Source organism: Vulpes vulpes, chromosome 2 (assembly GCF_048418805.1).
Source record: "Vulpes vulpes isolate BD-2025 chromosome 2, VulVul3, whole genome shotgun sequence".
NCBI lineage: Eukaryota > Metazoa > Chordata > Mammalia > Carnivora > Canidae > Vulpes > Vulpes vulpes.
Genome location: NC_132781.1, coordinates 52,220,465 through 52,245,766, shown reverse-complemented (window position 1 = coordinate 52,245,766; position 25,302 = coordinate 52,220,465). Strand labels below are relative to the sequence as shown.

Here is a 25,302-nt window from a genome sequence, read left to right as displayed (position 1 = left end):
TTTATTTAAAAAAAGATTTTCTTCCTTTATTTGACAGAGAGACAGAGAGCACAAGTAGGGGGACTTGCAGAGGGGGAGGGAGAAGCAGGCTCTCTGCTGAGCAGGGAGCCCAATGGGGGGCTCAATCCCAGGTCCCCGGGGTAATGACCAGAGCTGAAGGCAGACGCTTCACCCATGGAGCCACCCAGGCGCCATCCCCCCAATCTCTTTAAAGTTGCAGCCAAGATGCTACGGATGCCCTGAAGGGAAGCCCTTCAACTCCCTGGGTCCAAGTGCAGACTGCCTGCAGATTTTCTCCAGAGGAAAAACAATCACAATAAACCACGCACATGCCCAGAATCTGCAGTGAACTTGGAAACACTGTGGAATGGCATGTGAGGCCCTCGATGACCTGGGTCCCAGCTTTGTCTCCCTCAGGTCCATGACCTGCTCCCACATAGCCAGCTGCTCCAAGGATCCCTCCCCATAAGCCTGCTCCCCTGAAGCCCTCCCGCCCCTCTGCCTGTGCCTCAAGCGGCACCTGTGGACACCCCAGCCCTGCGCTTGCCTGTGACCAGGAGCCCTGCCTCACCCCAGGCTGTGGTCTCCATGAGGATGAGGCCACGCTGGGCCTACCTCAGGGCATGTATGCAGAGGACAGTGCTCAAAGAGGTGGCTCTGCTCTGGTGCCACTCACCTGACAGCACCCTGATACGTAGACAGGATTCTATTGATTTATTTTTGGCCAGTGGTGTTAGGGGAGCAGAGTGAAAGAGGGGTTTGGGAGTGGGAAAGTCTGGGGTCATGGGCCACCGCAGGGACGAGGGTCTGGGTGAACAGGGAAACGTCAGAGTGGCCACAAGGGAACTCTCCAGAATCCCAACCAGCCTGAAGCTTCTGCCAAAGCCCTTGTGCAGGGCTGAGAGGAGCTGCACACAAAAGGTCCTTGACATTTCCCAGGATTAAGGAATTAAAGCTCTTCATTTAGATGAACGAAAGAGAGTTCAACACTTTCCAGATGGTAAAATGCCAGATTCTGTTGCTGGCTGCCAGCAAAGTCCGAAGCCCCAAAGATACCTGAACTGTTCTGTACCCACTTGGTGTGATGTTATTTTCTGCAGGAACAGTCTTGCAGTTAGAGAAACACATCCAAAGACATCTGGGCTCCCAAGAAAATCCAGACAATCCCACCTACTTCCCTACCAAAGCCGAGGCAACTGTAGGGGAAAGATGCCGGTGTGCAGAGCAGGGTGGGGGAGCCCTGCCAATGAGTTGGCTCTGCTAACACCGTGCCGGCTGCCTTCTGCCCAGGCCCTGCTGGGCAGGGAAACAGGAGGTCACCAGGGGGGCCGCGAGCCCTCTCCGGACATGAGGGAATGTTCCAGGTCCTGGGACTGTGACTCTGTGTTGGGATGTTGGGGCTGCCCGAAGGGCACTGCTGGGTGGTTGTAATTCTAGGTGCCTCTCTACCTGTGTGGCTCACTCTCTGACCAGGAGTGGAGATCATATGCCTGGAGAAAAGAGGGACGGTGCTGTGGTGGGAGTGTGTGGGGTGCTCATGGCAGCCGGTCTTTGGTTGGCTTCACAAAGATCACCTAAGGTAAAGTGGGCCCCATGCACACACCTGGCCATGGACTGTGAGTTCCGTGCCTCTTTCCCTGACCAGGAGAGGAGCGGCAGCTGTCACACACTGAGTGCTTCCTCTGGGCAATCATAGAGCTCAGAACTTCACGTGGAACCTTCAGAGTACACACCCCATGAGGCAGGTTCTATTACGTCCCCTTTTTGTGGCCAAGGGACCTGAAGCACGGAGAGAGGCTACATCGCTAGCTGGCCAGTCCACACAAGGCAGAGCTGGATGTACATCCAGGCCAGTCTGATGCCAGAACCTGAGTCTTCATATCTGGTCCACGATGAAGAGACCATGGAGAGGCGACGGTGGAAACACGAGGAGGCATGAGGAGTGATCATCAAGGTGAGAGACTGGTGGGAGAAGGAGAGCTTCCTAAAGAGAAGAGGGTGGTCATTGCTGATAAGCACCTGAGAGAAGTGTCAGGTGAGCCCCAGACTAGAAGCTCACCTTACACTTCATGCCTGTGGACTCAACCTCACCCCGTTTCTGTGAGGCAGGTACTCGTATGATGTCCATTTTACACATGGGGAGACTGAGGTGAGTGAGACCACGTAGGAAGCGGTGGTTGGCTGGGGCCTGAACACATGGCAGAATGGATCTCAGCCAATGCCTCTCAGGAAAGGTCACCATGGGGAATGTGGACTGGGGCCCGAGAGATGGGGGCAGGCCCGGTGCTAGAAGCCACCCTGTAGTGCAACGCAGCCTGCTGGGCTGTGGGAATGGGGACCGGGCAATGGTGGCTGGCCAGGCTGCCCAGAAATATTTGCTGGATTCTGACCTGGGCTGTACCGAGGCTTGTGTGAGCCCTCAGGAAGAACCAAGCTCTGGGAGCAAGATGGACTCCTCTAAGGCAGTGAACCAGAAACCAGTAGGGTGGGCGCAGCCTTCCTGCTCCACTTGAACTGTGAATCTGGCTATGTGTGACCTGAACTAGGCTTTTGGTCATTACCACATTCAGCGGTGGTAGATGGAGCCTTACAGGCGGAAGGTATTGGGGTATCGTAAGGGGGAAACCAACGATCCACTCTATTCTGGATTTAGAAGCTTGAGAATATTCAAAGCTGCCCCTGAAGAGAAAAGGTGGCCATAAAAGGAATTCCAGCAGGAGGGGGAATGGACAGATCCCTCCCTGCCATCCTCAGGGCCCAGGGCCCCTGGGGGCTCACACTCACATTTTCCTTCTGCTTATCCAAGTTGGTCAATACAGCCCAGCTGTCAGTTTAGGGGAGGCTGGTCTTTGGAATGATCCTGGGATTGTGGGCCACCTCCCAGTCCCCGAAGTGCACCGACAGCCTGACACTGGGCTCTGGCAGGCCTTCCTCCTGCACTGCCCCTCATCTGGAGTCTGCCCACTTGCCCTCACACAAGACAGTGGTGCCCTGGGTTTTATCTGTCTGGGGGCAGCAACACACACTTAGGAGGTGGCAATGGGATGCACAAAAACATAGAGCCAGACGCCACCACATCTGGTCTATAAAACTAAGTTCTCCTCCCTGAGGAAAGTTATTTAGCATCTGAGAGGGAAGGGCACTTGTCAGAGCAACGGTATCTAGAAAAAGCCAAGGTCCTTTCGACAACATAAGAGATCCCTTTCTGGGGGCTGCAGAATCCTCCTAGGCGTGGGGGCCTTGGCTGACCTAAGCAGGGCATCGGGTGAGGGAAAGGATGGGGATGTGGCACTAGGGCTTCAAACTCTGGCTACAGCCACAAGTGCTTCCAGGTCTTAGTGGCACTTCAGGAGGGCTTTCTGAAAGGAAAATAAATGAGCCACTGGGGAGAAATTTTAGATATTACAGAGATGGAGATGGAAAGCAACTATTTATTGCGTCTCTTTGGCGATGTGCGATGCTGCAGCAGATACACATACTCCAGAGACACATGCCACACAGCCTCATTCAAAAGAGGTAGTCTTGTCTTCTGGGAACCATCCTTCATTGGGATGGCTCCCTTTCCAGGGACCTGGGATTAGTGACAAGTGAGGTTTATCACATACTACTTGGACAGGCACTCAATTATGGTAGGTGTTCAATGCATCCAAAATTTCTGATCAGTGACTCTTCTACAGATGACTCCCTCTCTTATATGGAAAAGCCCTAGGTGGCCACTCAGTAGACAGACCCCAACAAAGTCTGCGCGAGTCGGAGGCCAGTCTCCAAGTATGAATGAGGGAGGGAACGTATGAGTAAGCAAATACTGGAGCAAGGACACAGTGGCAGCCTGCCCAGAATGCCGTCCGCCACTGCTGTCCAGACAACCCGCCCGTCCACAGCGATGTTCTGTGATGGCACAGCCCCGAGAGAGCCACTCTTCCCACTGATGCCTCTGGAATGATGACTCTGAGCTGGATGTTCACCGGTGATGACTCACGTGCTTCCAAGTGAAAACACTACAAAGGACGTGCCAGCCCTCCTGGTACTGCCTCTTCCGTCTCAACCTGCCTGTCTGTGGCTGCACACGCTCCCCACCTCTTTCCTCAGCGTCCCTGCCAAGACTTAACGCAGTAAGTAGCTGCAGATTTTCTCTCACTCTTCCTAAGTTCCTGGATGAAAATGCACAGTGTTTTGAAATGAGGAGGTTAAAGATCAAAACAGTGACTGCCCCTGCAGAGTTTAAATGTCAGAAAAATATGAACACGCCTGAAACCCTTCCTGGCTCTTTGTGTGTCTGCCCTTTCAGATGCCCCCCTATTTCTAAGTCCCATTCTCTGAGTCTGCTCTGCTGGAGACACGCTGGCTATAAAAAGCCTCTTCGCCCTAGGATGAAGTGCACAGAGCCTCTGGGGCACCGCAGTAAATGACGGGAGCCTGTCAGCAGCCACGGCCCCACAGCAAGCTGTCCCCAGCCCTCTGCCACTTCCCTGCACCGGAGTAAGGGGTCTAATGAGGAAGAGGGACAGGGCTTGCTGACAGTCCCCACCGCAGACAAAAGGCAGGCCTCATTTAGTTTCACATGGTGGGACTTGTGACAGGGCCTTATGTGCCTGCTTTAACCCAGGGAGTCCTGCAAATACGGCCTGAGGAGAATGTGACAGGTGTGTGTTTCCATTCTCTTAGCTCCTGGCATTCTCTTCCATGAATAAAAAGGCGAGCATAAGCTGGGGCTGACTCTGTGAGGCAGCCCTCCTCCCACCATCCTGCTTTGTCACACTGAGGGGAAAGACCTGGGAGGGGTCCCACCTTCTCAGCAAGCCTCTCTCTGTGGCCGCCACCATTGCTGCTTGTGAGCAGGAAAACACACACAGTCCACAGTGATTGCGACCACATAATGAATACCAAAGAAAGGCAGTCCTGGGGTCCTACACCACGGCAATGCTGGGAGAGAGTTCCTCCAACTGTACTAGGAGGGTCGGTGCTGGTGGCCTGGACTCCCGTCTTGGGAGTTGGGGTGCAGGTCTGGCACCGGTTGCCAGGGTGAGGACGTTCCAGTACAGTGTTCTGCTGGAGAGATCCCTTCCCACTTGACAACAAGGACCCTCCTTGGCCATGTCACTTTAGTCTGAAAGAGCACCTCCCTCCTGTTCCAGGTTGAGCCTTTCTGGACAATGCAGACAACCAGGCCTCCTGGTCCATGCACATGAGTGTAAGCAGACAGATGACAGGCGGGAGGGGATGTTTACCACACACTTGCAGTGTCTTTGTGGGAAATGCTCCCAGGAACATCGATCAGGACACCAAAATTCCAGTGGGTGGACAAGAAGCAAATAGGATTTCTGAGAAAAAGCTAAGACTAAAAAGCAGAGTTAGAAAAGTTGCCACCTAATCCTTCTCTTCTGGCATTTTGAGTTGGAAATGCTAACCACCAACCCATAAATCGCACCAGGCCTTTGGAGTCTGCCACAGATGAAGCGGTCCCAGCTTTGTTTTCATTGTGCAGTCTGTCCCCTGTCCACCAACGCGGCCTGAGGCTAACAGAAAAACAGGCACTGTACTGTCCTGCCCTTTCATGAGGCCACACTACCTGTCCTCCATCCTTCCCACCAGCATCTTTGGCAAGGCAATGACTTTCTTTTAAACAAAATCCCAAACCCCTCCTGTTTGATGATGATTAGTTGAAAGCTTTACCGATGAAGGATGAAGCTTAATTCTGTACTATGTTATTTTCCAGTATATTCCTTCCTTTGACAGCAAAAAGACAACGTTTTAGTAGGAAAGACAGAAGACTCCTTAATCCACTGACTCTTACCTGCCCCTAGAACAGGAAAAGGACTTCATTACCTGCAGTTAGTTGTAATCAGAGAGCACTATCTCCCATCCCCAAATTGTGGTTCTTTAATTGAGTACAGGTCAGTATCAGGTCAAGTCCATTTAGTTAAAAATAGGTGAAGGTAGGAATGCTGAAGGAATCTCAGAAAGGGCTCTGCCCACACACAGACAACATGCCATTCACCAGGGGGGTAAAATCCCATCCCAACAAACACATCCACTCTCACTGCTTCAAACACATCACACAGACTGCGAGGGAGAACCTGGCCGGTGCGCCCACGTCTCTCCGACTGAACTAATATCAAATTTTAAACCCTGCTTCAGTGTGTGCTTTAAACAAATACAGAGAGCGCTTGGCAGGTTATTTTTAGGGGAGGTAGAATAAAAATACAGTACTGTCTCTCTGCATCCATGCTTCACCAAATCTGTATTTCACACATTTTACAACTTCCTAATAAACTTTCTGCTTGCATTCAAAAATACTTAATTCTACACAGAACATTAAAAAAAGGTATCTCTGCAAAGGCAAGCATGTGCAAGCCCCTCCCTCACAAGGGGTATTTGAATGGAAATCAGGCCATTGTTAAAAGACCAGTTCCGGTTGGCAGTGCTCTTGGCTCCTTGAAGCCACTGGCTGCCTCTGTGGGGCCTGGAGGAGGTAAGTCACTGTAATACCTCAGAGGACACTGAGATAAACCCAGTTAAAAAAACAAAGCTGCTTTAATGTTCCTCACTACTAAAGCAAAACACGACGCGGATAATGACCAGTGTTCTCTTTAGGATGCTTTTCCACCAGCTGCTGGGGGAAAAAAATGACAAAAGCAGTCAGCACAAAGTTATTAGTATTTAAGGCTGAGACTTTAGGTATGCCGAACAAGTAAATGCCTCAGGTATATGGTCACTTAGATAAGAATGCCAAGATTCAAATGTAGCTGCCTGTCCTAGAGCCCACCTATGACCACATACACCTTCCGTTCAGGCTCCTGACTGAGGGTGGGAGGTGATTTTCTCCACTATGCATCGAGCTAGTTTAGCTGAGTAAAGGAGTGTTAGAAGAGTCAAGAGGATTTTGTTTTCAGGATAAACTTGATTTTGGACTGGAAAGGTTGCAAAGATGGTGCGCACAACTCCCATGTATCTCTAGCCCAGTTTCCCCCACTGTTGACACTTGTCATGACCTGGGACCTTTGGTACAGCTAAGAAACCAACATTGGTTACTTATTAGTGACTACGCTCATTTTCTCATTAACCTCTCTTTCTGCTTCACGATAGCATGTTGCATTCAACTGTCTTCAGATCGTGAAGTTTTAATGCTTTCACAGGCTCCTAAATGTGTGGCGTTGGGCCTCATACTTCTCTCCTAGCTGTAGGCATCCGTCCTCGGCCTAGTCTTTCATGGTGAGGGGTCTAGGGAACAATGTGAAGTGACGTATTAAACACCATTAGAGAGCTGGTCCATTATGCTGCTTTTTTTTTTTTTAAATTAATTTTTATTGGTGTTCAATTTACCAACATACAGAAAAACACCCAGTGCTCATCCCGTCAAGTGTCCGCCTCAGTGCCCGTCACCCATTCCCCTCCAACACCCGCCCTCCTCCCCTTCCACCACCCCTAGTTGATACAGGAGCTCTACACTCACTGCTTAATGGGGACAGGGTTTCCTTTTGGGATGATGAAAAGGTTCTGGAACTAGATGGGGGGGCATGTCCCACAACATTACAGAAGTCACGGACTTGTGTTAATTTAATGTTATGAGCATTTCACCTCAATTAAAAACAGCCTGCTGCCTGGGAATCTCTCCTTGTGGCTTTTCAAATGACCAGGTCCTCCTCATGAGCGGCCAGTCTCGGTTTAGGTCCTGCCCACTACAGGCCTCCTGTGACCGCCCCAACATCAGGAACCCCTCCTGTTGTTCTTGACTGCAGTCCTCGAGGTAACTCTCTGGAGTTACCTTCCTTCCCTCCCTTCCTGTCTGTCCGCTTGTATTCCTGGCACCCAGCATCATGCCTGGCCCTTGGCAAAGGAGTTCCGTAAGTGATTGTTGCTGGGCTGGTTGGGGCACTAAATGAAACCACAACCAATCCCATTGTGTGTGCTGCTGGAGGAAAGCAGGGACAGAGGGAGCCCTCGTAAGCCCCAGGTGCCAAGCTGCTCTGGGTGCTCTGGGAAAGGGCCCCTCTTCTATGATCAGAAGCTGGGAAAGGATTTTCTCTAGTCACATTTCTTCCCACATTTCTGAAATAGCCTTTCATGGGGAAGCCTTACATTGGAAAAAGAGGTGGGCAGTGTAAAGTGGGGGTGGTGGTAGGGTGAGGACAGGGCCAGCCTGCCTCCTTCAGCCCATACTAGCACCTACGGAGACCACAGGGCTCTAAGCAACTGAGCTTAAATACCAAGTAGGCTTGGAACAACTCAAAAGCCTCTGTGTTTTAATTTTTTTTGGTAAAGTATGATGTCCATACTGCAAAATTCACCCTTTGTTGGTGTGAGGTAACAGAAAAAAATGCACACATATTTTTTTTGATCTGTCCATGGTTCCTGGCATAGAGCTCCTGAAACCCTAATAATTTCCTAAGTGGTAAGAACACTAGGGACACCCCTTGTTCTAATGAGGCGACTCTGGGTGGGCACCTGGGTGGGGGCTGGTCACCAGAAAGGCCACGCCATTATTACAGTAATTAGACACTTAGAATTTTCTCTCATTCCCCATCTTCCAGGAAGGAGAGTGGGGCTGGAAACTGAGTTAATGATCAATTATGTCTACATGAGGAAGCATCCTTCAAATCTCAGCACTATGGGCTTTGGAGAGCTTCCAGACTGGCCAACACACCACTACAAGAGTGATGATGCACCCCAACTCCATGGGGACCAAAACTCCTGTGCTAAAGGCCCTCCCAGATCTTGCTCTATGTGTCGCTCCATCTGGCTGTTCATCTGTATCCTTTATCATGTCCTTTAATAAACTGGTAAGCGTAAGTAAGCATCTCCCTGGGTTTTGTGAGCTGCTCGGGAGGACTGACAGAACCCAAGGAAGGGGGGCATGGGAACCTCCGATCTACTGCCAGTAGGACAGGCAATAACCCAATTTGTGACTGAGGTCTGCGTCTCTGGGTAGATAGTGTCAGGCTGAGTGAAACTGTAGGACACCCAGCTTGTGTCCTATTCCTGTGGGGCAAACCCCAACGTGTTCAGTGATCAAGAGTGAAGGATGGAGATTCACTGGAAACCTCCCCTCCACAGGAAGGAAAGTACAGTTTCCCTCTACAGTAGGTGTACAGCTCTGTGAGTGTGGGAACATGATCAGCACCACAATTAAGACACAGAATACTTCCATCACCCAACACATTTCCTCCCACCCCCCACTGGGGACAACCTCCTACCCTCACTCCCAGTGCCTGGACACCACTGATCTGATTTCTGTTCCTAAGGTTTCATCTTTTCCAGAATGTCATACCATGAGCAGCCTTTTGTGTATGGCTTTTTTTTCAGTTTTTTAAAAGCTTCTAACTTGGGGATCTCTGGGTGGCTCAGCGGTTTGGCGCTTGCCTTGGGCCCAGGGTGTGATCCTGGAGTCATGGATCAAGTCCCACATCGGGCTCCCTACATGGAGCCTGCTTCTCCCTCTGCCTGTGTCTCTCCCTCTCTCTCATGAATAAATAAATAAAATATATATATATAAAAAAAGCTTCTAACTTAAGACCAATGTTTTCACCTTTGAGCATCCATATTTCCATTACTGCCTCTTGAGTAAAAAATGAAAAGTAAAGCTTACCTTCTGGAATACTTGATAGTTGGATTTCGACCATATATCAAGCTGGAGGGAAGGAGAAAATATCATGAGCATCAATTTTAGAATTGTAGACTTGGAGAGATGACACTGGAACTACTGCATTCAGCTTGAAATAATAAATGTGATTATGGAATAACAGAATCATGGCATCGCATGTGCATATTAAAGGTCTTGCCTGAATTTCTTCTCTCTTCACCAGAATTTCCACTCTACAAGGAAATCAACAGAAGGGATATAGGGAAGTCAGCATGAGGCACTTGTTCCGCAGCCACATGAGCTGAGTCCCTGGCTCCCTTTTCTTACCTGGGCTCCTACCATGGTTTCCTTGCATGCCAATGTCAATCCTGCCTCAGGATCTTTGTACAGATTGCTTTTTCCCCACAAACCTTCACATGGCTCCTCCTAACATTCTTCAGTTCAAATGTTACCTTATTAGAGAGTCATTTCCCAGTTACCTTGTCTAAAATATTATTTTCATACCTGTTGTCTTATCTTTTCAAAAATTTGAAATTTTTATTGCACTTAAAACCACCTGGAACTTTCTTTTGCTTGTGCTGTCCTGGTGTGGGCCCAAGCATATCATAGGCATCAGCAGGTCCCCGCTGAGTAGAGAAAAACTAGCAGCTCCCAGTTGCTGAGCACTTGCTCCACACCAGACACCCGACTACGCCCTCCACACACACTCAATTAATCCCTAGAACAAGCCAGTGGCTGGTCCCACTAGCAACCTTACTTTCCAGATGATGAGACAATGTTTCAGAGCCATTTAACTGTCCATGGCAATCTGGAGAGGCTTTTTATGGATGGTATGGCCTGGCAGTGCTTAAACTTGGCTGGCATCAGAAGCTGCTGGGGGAATTTTTGTTTTTTGTTTGATATATATTCCTTGGTTTCTCCCCTGGAGTGTCTGAATCAGTAAGTTTACAAGTGGGCCTGAGAATTTGTTCATCTGTTTCAGCTTTGTTCCCACATGGTGGTGTAACTCTGATGGCTAGTCAGGCCAGGGACCCTTGATCTAGGGCACCTCTAGTTCACAGGGGAGTAGGCTGGAGGTTGTGGTTAGGGCTCGGAGTCAACTCAGTCCAGTCTTCCTCTGGCCACACTTGGTCTTGTACAGGGCATGTCAGTGGCTTATTCTGACCAAAAGGACTTTTGCTTTAGTTTTGTATGATAAGTCGTCAATGCATTCTCACTGTTTTGTGAATTTATGAGTTAAGTATAGCAAAAGCAGAATTGTCCCCAATACAGTGTTGGAGGATAGCTCAAGGACAGTGCAGATCAGAAGAGTCAGTATATCCCATGGGTACTAACAAGTCAACCACAATATATGAGTTCCAGAGCTGAACAAATTAAAACACTTGCTCAATGGGCCTCTTGGAACCTGCCTTTGGGGTTGGCCAGTGGTCAAGGTAGAAACCTGGGATACGACTGCATGGTCTATAGGTTGTGTTATTGATTCTGGAGCACCTGGGAACACGAGAAACAATCACACGGGAAGGTTCCTCTAATAGGACAGGAGTGAAGTGTTGCACTTGACATGGGGAAGTTTAGAGTTCTGTTTTTGTTCTGAGGAAAACACCAAAACCTGGTTTGTTGCAAATGGTCCTTGGAATTAAAAGGTAGTCTGCCCACAGGCATTCAGTTCTCTCTGGCTTCTTCCTGCTCAGAATTAGTTTCATGTGAACTGTGCTGTGTTTGAGAACTTTCAGGCCACAGAGGAGGTTTGGATGATTCTGAGAAGGTCCCTCTGGACTCCAGCAGGGCTGCTGTTGGAGAGTGCCAGGTTTAGCTGATCCAAGCCCAGGAGAAGTAGTAGAACTCTGCCTGAAGGTTCACGCGAATGGATCCACTTCTCCCTCTCCCCTCTGGTGTTACCATCTTGTTCCTGGATTTCCAGAGAAGCCTCTAATTGATCCCTCTCTCCTACTCTGGCTAACCTGCTCTCCAGAAAAGTGGCATCAACTTTTAGTTGGACCCCACCCTCGCTCCCCGCCTTAAGCCACTTGATCAAAAAAAAAAAAAAAAAAGGCTTTAAGTATTAGAATTTTAATTTGGTAGGTGAACAGTTTGTAGGGGGGAAAGTGACATGTTACCTCCAGATAACTCTGAAGAAAACCTCAAAAGAAGCAGAAGGAATTTCCCACATTGTCAATTCCGCTGAAGAATTCTCTCCCTGGTCATTCCAGGGAGAATGCGAATTCCTACTGTGTTCCCAGTGCCGCAGTGGAGCCTCGGGCTTAAAAATGCAGCACTTAAAGATTATTCAGAGAGTGCAGAATGAGTAAGAATGATATTTTGTATCCCTCAGTTCTGCCAAATCACCACCAAGATGACGGGGAGATGCCAAAGATTCGAAATCTAAATTTTAGGAAGAGTAATATCAGTGTCTCAACTTGGAGCTAGCACAGCTCCCTTTCCATCTGAAGCCCACAGCTGTTTCTTCGGAGGTTCTCCACTGTTTATCCTTCCTGCCTGTTCCCACCATACGTAGGCAGACCAAGACATAAACATGGGGCCACGGAGAACGAGAAAAGGAAGAAGCTGCATATAAACTGAAAAGTTGGGATCCCTGGGTGGCGCAGCGGTTTGGCGCCTGCCTTTGGCCCAGGGCGCGATCCTGGAGATCCGGGATCGAATCCCACATCGGGCTCCCGGTGCATGGAGCCTGCTTCTCCCTCTGCCTGTGTCTCTGCCTCTCTCTCTCTCTCTCTCTGTCTGTGACTGTGACTATCATAAATAAATAAAAATTAAAAAAAAAAAACAAACTGAAAAGTTATAGTTTTTATTTTAAAAGAGACAATTATTAAAAAAAAAAAAAACCACCAACCAACCCCAACTCTTCAGTATCTGTGGAATGTTTTAATAGAGAAATCATCTAGGGAGAAACGCGGACAACTTTAATTAAGAGGTGGACTCTCCAGCCTAATTGTTAGCTTCTCAAAACACACCAAGCTCATTCAAAGTGAGCATGCTGCTCTTTTCTGAAAGGCGGTTTAAATATATAATTCAGGGCCCTAGGGAATAGCTGCAGCCATCGGGGCAGAAGGATGTTAGACGATATGCCCTACGTACCAGGTGCGCACGGGTAAGAATGGGAACTGGTAACAATGGGCTCCCCTATTGCCGCGAAGGCGCAGCAGGCAGTTTGTACTCGATTTTCTGCTAGATTTATGCCAAAGAAAGCCATGTAAGTGAGTGTTCTGGAGTCAGTGCTCTGCCTTTCCTCAGGGCCAGGAAGATTTCAGAAATTCATTTCAGGGAACCGGGACTGATCCAAGTGAATATTTATTAGTTTCAGCTTATTTGCTGCAAAGGCAGGCATGGCTACCAATTTATTTTTGCTGGCTGTGATATTCAAAAAGGATCATTCTGGAAGCTGTAAACTTTCAGCCTGATGAACAGGAAATTATTCTGAACTACAATGTCAGGGAAAGAAAGTAAAGCACCTCTCAGTATTCTGGGCAAACATTAGATCTTAAAATGGAAAAGCCAACCTTATGGTAATTGGTGGCTGAATATGCAGTCTTAGGAGCAGCCTCTGGGACTCTGGGGATTGGAATGAGTATTTTGGGGGTAGGAATGTGTTCTATTCTTGGGTAAAATGGAAACAAACCCCACAGATAACCAATTGCTCTAGCACAGACATATTTGCTCTCAGGTTAAACATCAAGATGTCAAAGGGCCTCTTGACTAATAAGAATGGTAACAATCAAATTGACTTACTGGAAAGAAAAATTAGAATGGCCCACTATCAGAAGGCAAGGGCATGCCAGCTTTGACAATGACCACTGCCATCAGCATCGCCAGCACACCCATGAGGGCAGACACCATTCACTGAGGACAGTACATTTGGCCTGCGTTATACCTGTGTTAACTTTTTAAAAAAAAATATTTTATTTATTTATTTTGAGATAGAGAACGAGTGAGGAGGGGAGGAGCAGAGGGAGAGGGATAAGCAGATTCCCCGCTGGGTGCAGAGCCTGAGGACACAGGGCTGTTGCATTCTCCCAGACATCTGGATGAGGATGATGAAACCATCCTCAACTCCCAGATGAGGACACAGAGGCTCAGAGAAGTTAAGTAAAATGTCTAACATCACACAACGAGGATGTGGTAGAAAATTCAAAACCAGCTCTGCTGCCACAAGGCCCAGACCTCTACCTGGGAAGAAGATGGCCTTTCAGCTAGAATTCAGGAGGGCTGACTTTGAGCCCCCCTGCCCGACAGGCAGTGGCAGTTGTTGTGGTTGGGGGGTGGGGTGGGTGGTACTCTTGAGGAAATTCAACATGACAAATCTGCTCCGAGGCCTGCTCATGTGACAATCATCACCCCTGAAATTCACTCAGCAGCCAGTAAAAATTCTGGCAGCTTCTCAGAAAGTTACCGATTCTTCATTTAAAAAAATAGTGTAAGATACCATCAACAGTCTAAAATTGACAATTCCAAATAAAACTCATAAGCTTCACACAGGCCTTCAATGTTTAAAACTTTTATTTATTAGCATCTTCACCTTGTAAGGTGATGCGTCCACAGGGGCAGAGGGCCATAAACCAGCAATGGTGGCATGTTTCTCCATGACAACCCGAGTTTTCAAAACCATAAGCTTCTGGGCAGCCTGGGTGGCTCAGCGGTTTAGCGCCGCCTTCAGCCGAGGGCCTGATCCTGGAGACCCAGGATCGAGTCCCACGTCGGGCTCCCTGCACAGAGCCTGCTTCTCCCTCTGCCTATGTCTCTCTGCCTCTCTCTCTCTCTGTGTCTGTCATGAATAAATAAATAAAATCTTTAAAAAAAAAAACCCCATAAACTTCTACCTGGTCACCTTCTTAATGTACCCACTCCTCCCCGGAGAATAGAAAAGTGAATAAGTCTCCCCAAAGAACTAGTGTTCAGGTCTGTTGTTCTTCAACTTTTCACTTTCGATCAGGACAGACATTTATTACTAGAAACTGCTGAAAGCACAACTCAGGGCACGGTCGGCGTGCAAATTAGACCCGAGTCCCCTTCCCCAGCTTTTCCCCCTTCCCCCAGAAGGAACAAGAGGCCGCTTTTCTGAAGGTCGTCTGAACAATTTCAAAGGCTATAACAAATCAAAATGTTCCCTGCATCTAATATCAAACGGGGTTGATGCCAACACTTATTAGAGAAATCAGATTCCAGCTTCCCCAACCCCCTCGACCCCCCCCCCCCCCCCAACACACACACATCCAACTTTGAAGTGGGAAGAATGCAGGGATCAGAAATTACCCTGGAGACAGCTCTGGCTGTCTTTGAAGGTTCCCTTTGATACCACTATTTCTTTTCCTCTCTTTCGCTAGGAGGCTAAAAGCTGCCTTTTTTTTTATTGATATGGGGTAATTAATGAAGCTATAGCATTAACATAACCTAAATCCTCTAATAAGATAAATTCAACCGAGACACTTCTATTTTTTCAGTTAAGTCTGGCGGGTATAAAATCAGGACAATGGCCAGGTATTCAACTTAAATCTGCCTTTTAACATGCTGAGTCATGGCTCTCTGCTCCTCCCTGGTTACAGTGAATAGCGAGTTGGTAAGTTTTAAAGCATTTTTATATTTTATTAGAGAAATTAGTCTACTGGAACTTGGTCTCAAAAACATGCATCCCAGGTAAAGAGGCAGACGATCAGGGTAGTGGTAGTGGTAGTTACTGCAAAGTGCAAAGCAATAGCCTTGCTGGGATTCTGATGGGAAAAAACCTGCTGGCTTCTGGAAATGGGGGGTATGTGTGTGTGGTGAGGGTGGCGCTGGGTTGCTGTTGTAGCAAGAGGGATAATTAAACCTTTTAGGATGTGCTGGCTGCTTTGGGTTTGGGGGTCACAGACTTCTGCAGTTGCAGAAGTTCAGACCCCAGCTAGTCCATGGCTTTCCAAGCCACGCCCACATATCAGTGGCTGTGCTTTAGACTGCAGCAAATCACCCCCAGGCAAGTACTCAGGCACCAGCTCAGCAAATGCAGAGCTGCATGTTTGGAACAGTAGAACTGCAAGCAGCAATTTGTTCTTGAGGACCACACCTCAAGCTCCAATAGCTCCTTCCAAAGGTTACATTTTGTTTGGGATGTGCTAGACATTTCAACACATTAATTACACTTACACATATATAACTATATATAAAATCCACATATACCAGCATCAGTACTCAAAAAATAGAACACTAATAATGCTTGCATGGTTTTGCAAAGTGCTCTGAAAAAAACAAGGGACTAATCAAATTGGCTAGGACTTGATTCTGGGCAGAGCAGTCGTTCCGAGAGCTTCTCTGCCAAATGTGGTTAATGCGTCTTTAAAACAACAAAAGCTTTGGTCCTCTTGATCTTGCTATTCCCAGTTTTAGGGTCCCTGCTGACCACGTAGGCCAATGTGCACAGCTGTAAAACGCAGCAAGAGGCCTCCTATATCACATTTGTGTTATGAATCATAGCAGAATTCAGGTTCCCAGGCACACTCATTTTCTTTCTGATGAACAGAGAACCCACACTAATCTCTCATTAGGAAGACACATGCCTGTGTGCCCTTGCATGTGTGTATGTCTCCTTCATTGTCTGATGCACTTATGACTCCAATCCCTGCTGCTCTGTTGCTTCTTTTGGTCCTCATCCCTGAGGACCTCCACTTGTCCATTCCAGGTAAGCACTTGCACATCCCAAGTAGACTTCTCTATTGTCCCCTTCCACATATTCCTGGGCTTCTTCAGTACTCTAGGCACTGTGGCATCTCCTTGGGACGGCATCACGTGAGTGACAGGGTCTGGGTCCCTGAGGTGCTCTTGGCAGATAGGTCTGAGGCTGTTGGCGTGTGACTGCAGGCAAACTGCTATACATTCTAGGTCTCAGTTGCCTTATCTGGAGAACGAGTCTAATTTAAACAGAACCTAGGACTCGATGACCACTGCAGGCAAAGTTTGCTTAGCACAACACCTACAAGGCCAACATGTGGAGTACTCTTAGTGTGCTTATTAATTGCAAGATAGACATGTAAACAAATAACCATGATGTACTAATTCTAGTCCTAGAAAAAGACTTCAAAATGCCAAGGATGTGTTCATGAGGAGGCTAACTTGTGCTTTAAGCAGACACAAGCCTGGGCTTGCCAGCTCCAGAGCCTGTGCTAATGTAAGAAGCCCCTAGGAAAATAGGGACAGGATGAGAAAGAGGATGGCAGTAAGCCAGTGTGAAGGGAAGAGTGTGTCTGGTGGACAAGGAGGACAAAGCATCTCAGGCTAATGGCACAGGGGTTGTAGATGAGTGAAAGCAATGTGGGAGCCCCAAGTAGCATAAAAGACTGGAGAGGAAAGCAAAATGTGCATAAAGAATGATGGCAGACAAGGTCAGAAAGGAAGGGAGGGCCAGATGACCTGGCATTTCTATGTGTTGCTAAGGAGTTTGGATTTATTCCAGAAGCCAAGGTTTTCAGAAGTGAAGTTTTGGGTGGGCTAAACATGAGGTACACCTGGGGAGGATAGGTCCCACCGAGACACAGGTCAGGAGTGATCTCCATGGGCTGACACATGAGACCACAGTATGTATGTATGGGGGGTGGGGGTGGGGACAATGGTCGGAAGCATATGAAGGGGGAGTAACCGCAGAGAAATCCTAGAAGCACATGTATGTGACAACTTTCTAAGTCCCTTGTTTTAAGTGCAGAATAAAAATGATATTAGCTCCTTACTGAGTGGTGACTAGGCGGCAAAGTGCTAAGTGCTTTACATGGCTTGGTTAGGACGCTTCCAGAATGGGGCCATCAAATACAGTGTTAAAGAGATCATGCAAAGTAGGTAAACCCTCACTCCTCAGAATCTATCAGAAATGCTTCCTCCCTCTCCCAAATTTGTAACTTTATCACACGCTCGCTACTGTTGATTAGCTTTCTATTGTTTCTAGCCTTCTCTCCCCAGGGCACTAGTAAATCCCTGGAGGACAAGGGCTATGATTCATATCAGGTGTGACTAACAAGTCGCGAACCTTGAACAAAGGCAACAAGAACCACATCTCTATACGATTTCGTCTCTATACGGTCAGGACCAGTGACTCAGGGTCACTTCTCCTGCTGCTAACTAGTCTGGAATTGCTCGTCAGAGCTGCTGCCAGGGTTTACGAATCATATACACACAGACTATGTTGCCCCAATGACATGTTTTATTCTCCACACCTGCTCTAAAGACACTTTGGTTTTTCCAAAAAAGAAAATCTCCCCTTGAGGAACGCTTTGGCTTTCAATGGGAGATATATGAGAACTTGGCAAAGTCCTTGAAGTAAGAGTAGCTTTCCTTGTTGACAACACTTGTGTGGGATGTGGAGATGCTGGGTTACTAGTTCAAAACACAAATCTCATCACATTATGGGTCATAGCTCTTATGTAACACACTGTTATGTGCTAAGCTACATTTGTCACCTTTTTTTGAAGAACATCCTATCCTCATTATAATGTGGCCATTGGGTGGTGAGTGCTAGTACTATAGCATACTTTAAAAATTTTAATGGGATTCATGAAGAGAAAGGAACGCTCAGGAGAGAGGGGCAGACAGAGGCTTAGTGCAAGGAATTGGCCAGGGTGCATCCGGGTGGGTATCTCAGGCGGAGCTCTCATTACACTCTGGAAGCCAACACAAATGAAGGCTGTCAGCTCCCATTAGCATCCTCTGATGCTCTCTGTAGAGCCATACGGACAGTGTGCAGTCCGGAGAAATTAGGGGTTCACGCCAGTGAACTTTCTATGAAACAAATCACCCATGGAAAGAACCTATTTTTCCAATGGCAGTGTTCAGTATGCACTGCTGCAGATAAGCACTGTCCTTAGGGCTGCTTGTTAATTTCATGGGAAAAGATCCTGAGCAGGTTGTGTGTCACAGTACCTTGAATTTTCCTCATGGTTCTAGGAAAAGCAAAATGCCAAAAATGCCAAACCCTGGGCTATTGATGTACTGTACTACTGGGTGGGGGAAGGAAAGAAAGGAAAGGAAGGAAAGGAAGGAAAGGAAAGGAAAGGAAAGGAAAGGAAAGGAAAGGAAAGGAAAGGAGGAAGTAAGTAAGGAAGGAAGGAAGGAAGAAAGAAAAAGAAAGAAAGAAAGAGAGAAAGAAATCCATTTCCTCAGAAGACACATTTAATGAGGCAACTGGGGTCTAAGGTGATAAATTAGAAATTCAACTAAGGGCATCAAGCTTAAAGGAAAAAGCAGAAGCTTGATGAAAAATGCAAGGGGAGAGAGAGAAATGTTTTTCTGTAAAACGTTCATCTTCATACTGATAAACCATGCTTGTTGATCATTTCAGCTATGACTGCTAGTGTTTAATATCATTCATTTGGGACTCTACTACGTTTGTTCCGGGACAGAGAAAATAAAGCAAAATGAAACAGAAGACTCCAGAATGCTTACCTTGCCATCTTCTGTGTAGACATTTTCACTATATCCCCTTACTATTGTTCGATCAATGAACAGGCTCCGCATGACAACAATCACTTTCAACACCTTTCCCAAGGTCACCTGTCAAAACACATGCATGCAAACATGAAAGCTTACACTCGAACACGCAGAATGCATAAGGCTGGGTAAGATTATGTGAAGAGAAAAGGATCACCTCTCCCTCTTGTTGCTGAGGGGCACATGGGAGAATCCTTGGAGGGAAGGCATCCGAAAGTGATCAGGAACAGGCTTTGAGCAACAAGGCCTTCCTGCAGTGTAACTACACTGAATTTATTTATATTTTTGGCTTATAAATCTCATGATAAGTTCCATAGATTTAATATATGCTGGATAGAGTAAAATTTCCTTTAATTTTTTTCTGTCTTAAGAAAGATGATCTTTTTCAAAGGCTATCCTAAGATTCTGGCATCCTAGGACTTGGTAAACGCATTTGTTTTCCTATTCTCTCATGGCCCTATGCACACCCATGGAATATGTAGGAGAATACAACAGAGAGATTAAAGACAGGCACCAAAGGCTCCAGCCTGGCTGAACTATCTGTTTATAATAGTTGGTAGTAAGTGGAGAAGCAATACCACGTAAGTTCTGAAGGTAAATGGAAAGTAGCTGAATTTTATCTCCAAAAAGGAACATGATCCTGGATATACATTAAGTGCTTTTACTCTCTTAGAACCTAAGCACGTATTATGGATAAAAAAAAACAAAAAACAAAACGAAAAACCCCCACAAAAATCAACAACAACAAACCCACACACCTAAAAAAAAGTGCAATTTCATATAATGCCAGAGAAAAAGTAACCTGTTGTATTTGCTGGAATGGACTCAGCATTAAGAAGAGAATTAGCACCTTCCTCTCTTTTAGGGGTTCATGTAACTCTTCGGTTACTTTGCTATGCCTCTATTATTCATTCCCCAGGTGAGCCCCTGGAGGTGGACTCAGAACAGGACCCGTGGTCTGGCTTGTTCAATGAGGCTCCAATATCACAGAATGGGCTGACAAGAGCCCTTGCCCCAATCCTAATTGTGTGACCCAACATAAACTCTGTCGCTGCTGATGCCACCTTTAGGCACCCTCTCCCTTCTCTGCTGTTGGGCTGTCCCCAGCAACAACCCTCCTGTTCTCTTGGTTAATCCTGCATATCAGTGAACATTCTGAGCATCTGGTTCCTTCATTAACTTCTAAGTGCTGAGAGGATCTCTCTATTTTTGTATTCCTAAAATGGTCCAGAATTACAAACAGGGTAAGAAACAGAGAGGATACCCTTATTTACATTTAAGAGAAGGTTTTAATAAAAACATCTCATTCCTGTACAGTACTTTCAACTATTGCTACACCATGTAATATTGAATGGGTCACTTCTTGGGTAACTGGATATCACCTACTTAAGGATGTCAACAAATTACCAAGGTAGGAGCAGTAACTCTTTCTAGTTTGCATGCAATCTACAGGGAGGAAGGGAGAGAGGGAGGAAAAGAATCAAGTTCACAGTTTTGTAATTATAAGCACTGAAATTAACAGCCTCTGGCTGGGCTGCAGTGGAGGTCCAATACACTGTCTCCAACAGGGCCACCATTTTCAACTGTCTGTTTTAACTCTCTGCTAATAAGCAGAGATAACTTAAGATATTATTTCCTTAAAAAAACAAAGTTTGGCTGACTTAACCAATAAATTGCTTCTGTCATTTGTCAAGGTTTTAAAGATGGAATTCAGAAACAAAACCACACTAAATACACTAGAAATTTTATATTTATTTTTTTTGTTATTTTTGCAAGTGAATTTTGGTATTTTAAAGCTAATGAATACTAAAAATTTAACTAATAAATAGGCTTGTTATTGAAAAGCCTAAAATTAGAGTGAAAAAGAAGGAAATAGTCATTCAGTCTGCTCTTTTAAATCACTAACATTTGGGGAGATTTCCTTTCAATCCCTTTTACTATCAAAGATTAACAGATTTCATAGAAAAAGAGGTCAGACTTATGGTTATCAGAGGTAGAGGGTAGTACAGGGTGAAGTGAAAGCAGGAGGCCAAATGGTCCAAAAGTCCAGTTAAAAGATAAATATGTCCCAGGGATGCAATGCGCATATGATGACCACAGCTCGTGGTGCTGCCGGATGTGAATAAAACTGTTTACAGAGTAAATCCTACAAATTTGTTACAAGAAGACATTTTTTTCCTTTTCTATTTTCTTCTTTCTATAGTACCTATACAAGAAGATGGATGTTAGCTTAACCTACTATGGTCATCATTTCACATTAAACCACTGTGCTGGGATGCCTGGGTGGCTCGGCGGTTGAGCGTCTGCCTTTGGCTCAGGGCCTGATCTCAGGATCCGTGATCGAGTCCCACGTCAGGCTTTATGCAAGGAGCCTGCTTCTCCCTCTGCCTGTGTCTCTGCCTCTCTCTCTGTTTCTCATGAATAAATAAATAAATCTTAAAAAAAAAAAAAAACACCACTGTGCTGTACCCTTGAAACTTATACAGTGGTGTAAATCAATTACTTTGTAATAAAACTAGGGGAAAAAGATCTACTGTTTCTGAATTTTTAAACATGGTTATAACATATTACATACATAATTTCAAATCAAATTTTTATTTAAGTTATGACATAAGCATTATTCTTACTGCTGAGAAGTCTTCAAAAATGGCAGTATGTGCTTCATGGCACTCTACTGGGTGGATAGATTTATAATTTCTTTAACCATTCTCCTATCACTGGACATGAGTTGCTTCCATGTTTTTCCTGATATAAATTTGCCTACAAATGCATACTTTTGTTCACCAAGCTTTTGCTGTGTTTGGGATTATTTCCTGAAGACAGATTTGTAGAATTGCAATTACCAGGGCCAACAGTACAAATATTTTAAGGTTTCTGATGCAATCTGCCAACTGCGAGCCACAAGGGTTATGCCAGCTACAAAGGTATAAATGTACCTACTTCACTCCTCTCTTGTCAGTAACAGATGCCATTAAATCAAAAGAAAACAAAGTAAAATCCATCCCCTCCTGAAAGCAGCAACTTAATTTCTTTAGCTCATTTATTTAAAAAAATTTTAGAAGACTTATTTATGTATTCATTCATTCAATCTAGACGGAGCATGTGTGCACAAGTGAGGGGGAGAGGGGCAGAGGGAGAGACTCCTTAAGCAGACTCCCTGCTGAGCACAGAGCCTTGACACAGGGCTTGATCTTAAGACCATGAGATCATGACTTGAGTGGAAACCAAGAGACAGATGCTTAACCAACTGAGCCACTGAGGCACCCCTAACCCACTTATTATGACATATTTAAACATATACAAGTGAGTGAAACAGAATAAAGAACCTCCACAACCTGCCCCCTCCCTCCACAGTTTCAACTACAGCTTTTGGCAAATCCTGTTTCATCTCCACCTCAACCTACTTTTCCCTTCCTATGTTATGCTGAAGCAGTAACAACCACAGTACCATTTCATCTGTAAACATATCCTTCTGTGTCTCTAAAAGGACTCTCAAAAAAATTCAGGACTACAATGCCATTCCACAACTTAATCAACAAGAACTCTCCAATATTATCAAAGCTGAAGTAGTCAGGGTTCAAATTTCCAACAGTTTTGTAAATGCCACTTTTTAAATAAGTTTGCTTGTGTCAGGAGCTGAATGTGGTCCACACAATGTGATTGGCTGACATGGCTCATGAAGCTCTCCTAGACTGAAGGTTCCCTGTCTCTACCCCTGCCCCCACATTTTGTTTGCTGAAGAAACTGGATCATTTTTTTCTACAGAGTTTTCTGTAGTCTGAATTTTGCTGATGGCATCCTTATGGTGTTCTTTACATGTTCCTCCTTTCCCTGTACTTCCTGTAAATTGGGATGAGGTGAGATTCAGGCTTGATTTCTTTTGGCACAATGAGTTCACGGTCGGTTATGGTCTACCAACAGGAGGCGAGCTAGCTTGGGTGTCTCAGCAGGTGATGTGGGCAGCTGCTGACCCATTAATTCACCAGGGGCTTCAGCTGGCCATATACCAATGGGATCGTTCCATCTTCGTTTATTAGCTGGAACACTTTTATAAAGAAAAACTCTCCCCATCTACTATTTGGCTATTAAGTGGTTGAGTTTACTACACAGGAAAGGAAGGATAAACACTCCATTCTTTCCCTTTATTTACCAGTCTTGAAAACAATGCTTCAGTTCACCAGTTTCCTTCCAATGCAGATGGCTTAGTTTCCACCCAACATTATTATAAACTCATGAATTTAAACATATTTGATGTCTTTGTACCTGATATAATTATTAGTCTGATATTCTTACTGATGCTCACATTGTCCTGTGGCCCATGGGCATCTCCCTGGCTGAGTCCTTTTGACACACTCTAGTCTCTGTGACAGCTCCTGGCTATCTGAACAGGACAGTCCAGGCTTATCTGGTACAATTCGTGTCCGAGGTTATGAGTCAGCCATTTCCTCCACAGCCCTGGCTCTTTTCTGTGAGAATTGGCATTTCAGGATCATGGCCAAGGCAAGAGGGGCAAAGAATTTTGACAGGTTAAAATTTTTGTTTTTCATTTTATGAGTATGAATTAGGTCTGTATTCTCCTTTCTATCTCCCCCCTCAGCCTTTATTCATTTTACAGTGATCATCCCCATGGCTTGTGCCTGTACTGGCTTACAGCAGATTGTGGACAACTCCATTACCTTTCTTTTTTCTTTTTTTTTTTTTCCATTACCTTTCAAATCAGTAAAGCACTATGAAATTTGTCCATTCTTATTTTTTAGAAACCCAGGAAGGACCCTTGTACTCAGCTAGGTGGAATATACATAGGCTTATGGCTTTTGGAATTTTTAACATGGTCATAACGAAATTACGTATACAAACGTATACAACTTTGAAGCCTGACACTGTGAGGCTCTGGAATCAGCTGCACTTGGGAGTCACATTTCAGCTCTACTGCTGGAAAGCCTGGCCGGTCATCTACCTTCTCTGAACATCAGCTTCCTCTCACCCAGTGAGGATCACGATAGCTCCACCTCAGAGTGACCACGAGGGGTCAGTGAGACAATGCACTGAGCAAGGATACAGAACAGGCCCGGTACAGGATACATTCCCAGTGGCAACTGCTGCTCCTTGGCCCAAGCCCTTGTCGGGATTTGGTGGAGGCAAAGTCATTTGAAGCCAGTTAAAATCAAAGCTGGAACTAGAACAGTTGATACGTCCATTTCAGTGAACTTGCCACTGAGATTAATTTACCCTTCTGCTGTGGCACCTGGGGCTAAAAGGGAGCTGTAGACAGTGGGTGACAGTGGTGCTGGACCCTCAGGTATGAACAAAAACGTGCCCCTGATGGACAGCCACTGAGTGGAAAGTCAGCAAGCCTGAGAATCAGGGCAGTTTAGACATGAACGAAGCTGTCATGTGGGCTGATGAAGACACACATTGCTGACACCCCAAAAAGGCCATCTAGTGTGCAGGTCAAGTGCGTTAGGCTTCAGTACCACATGTGCCACTGGGCAGTGTGACTGGGTACAAGTCTCACCACCGCTCATGCCTGTTTACTTAGCTGTGAAATATGGAGGGGCCCGTGGGAAATCAATCGAACTGATCCATGTGAAACACAGCTATGGGTGTGGCGCACAACACCATGCAAGAGCTGCTAGCCTTTGTTTCTCTTGAGCATGGTATGGTGGAAAGGACCACAGGAGCCTTTCAAGCTCCATCGAGGTGGAGCTTAATGCACACTCTAACGTTTTTTTCCAGCCCTCATATCACTCTACAAGGATTTGGATTCTCTTATATCTAGATTGTGCTAGTTTCAAATGTAACTGGATGCACCAGGTTTTAACGACCTTGGAGTTCTGGTAGAGGCAATGCATCATATACTGGCTAATGGACATCATCCCACAAAGCAGCCAATGTCAGCCAGTCACAGGTGAAACGCCCAATGACAGGGGCTATAGGCTGGTTCTTGGCAACTGCTTGGGATACCACAAATAAAGCTAATGCCATCTGGTAATGAAGCGGGCTTGCTGTTACCAAGGAAACACTTCAATTACTGAGCAGCACATTTCCAAAGAGCTCCCTGACTACTTCTCCTGTGTCTGTCCCCATGAGTGTTCCAAATGGCAAGTTGTGAAGAGTCCTCAGAAGCCAGTGGGCCTCCTAGCCCATCATCGCCTTTCCAGGGAGGTGCCTTTAGCCATGCTGTCACTGCCTCAGTGCTTGTCAGGTTAGCTGTGCTCTGGGCAGGTGGGCCTGCATTGGTGGTCTTCTCTACTGGATCTCAT

At 46.2% G+C, this 25,302-nt stretch overlaps 1 protein-coding gene across 2 annotated transcripts in view; it reads right to left on the bottom strand.

The window, feature by feature from the left end:
• The window catches only part of MED27 (mediator complex subunit 27), a 197,266-nt gene that overhangs the window by 11,472 nt on the left and 160,492 nt on the right, over positions 1-25,302 (bottom strand). Inside the window, exons 5-6 of one of the 2 annotated variants that reach the window (XM_026009550.2) lie at positions 18,995-19,102; positions 9,587-9,628 (exon numbers count right to left, since the gene is read on the bottom strand). In XM_026009550.2, coding sequence (XP_025865335.1) covers positions 9,587-9,628; positions 18,995-19,102 — 150 coding nt within the window. The remainder of the gene's footprint in view (positions 1-9,586; positions 9,629-18,994; positions 19,103-25,302) is intronic. The other variant, XM_072748293.1, reaches the window with a different exon arrangement.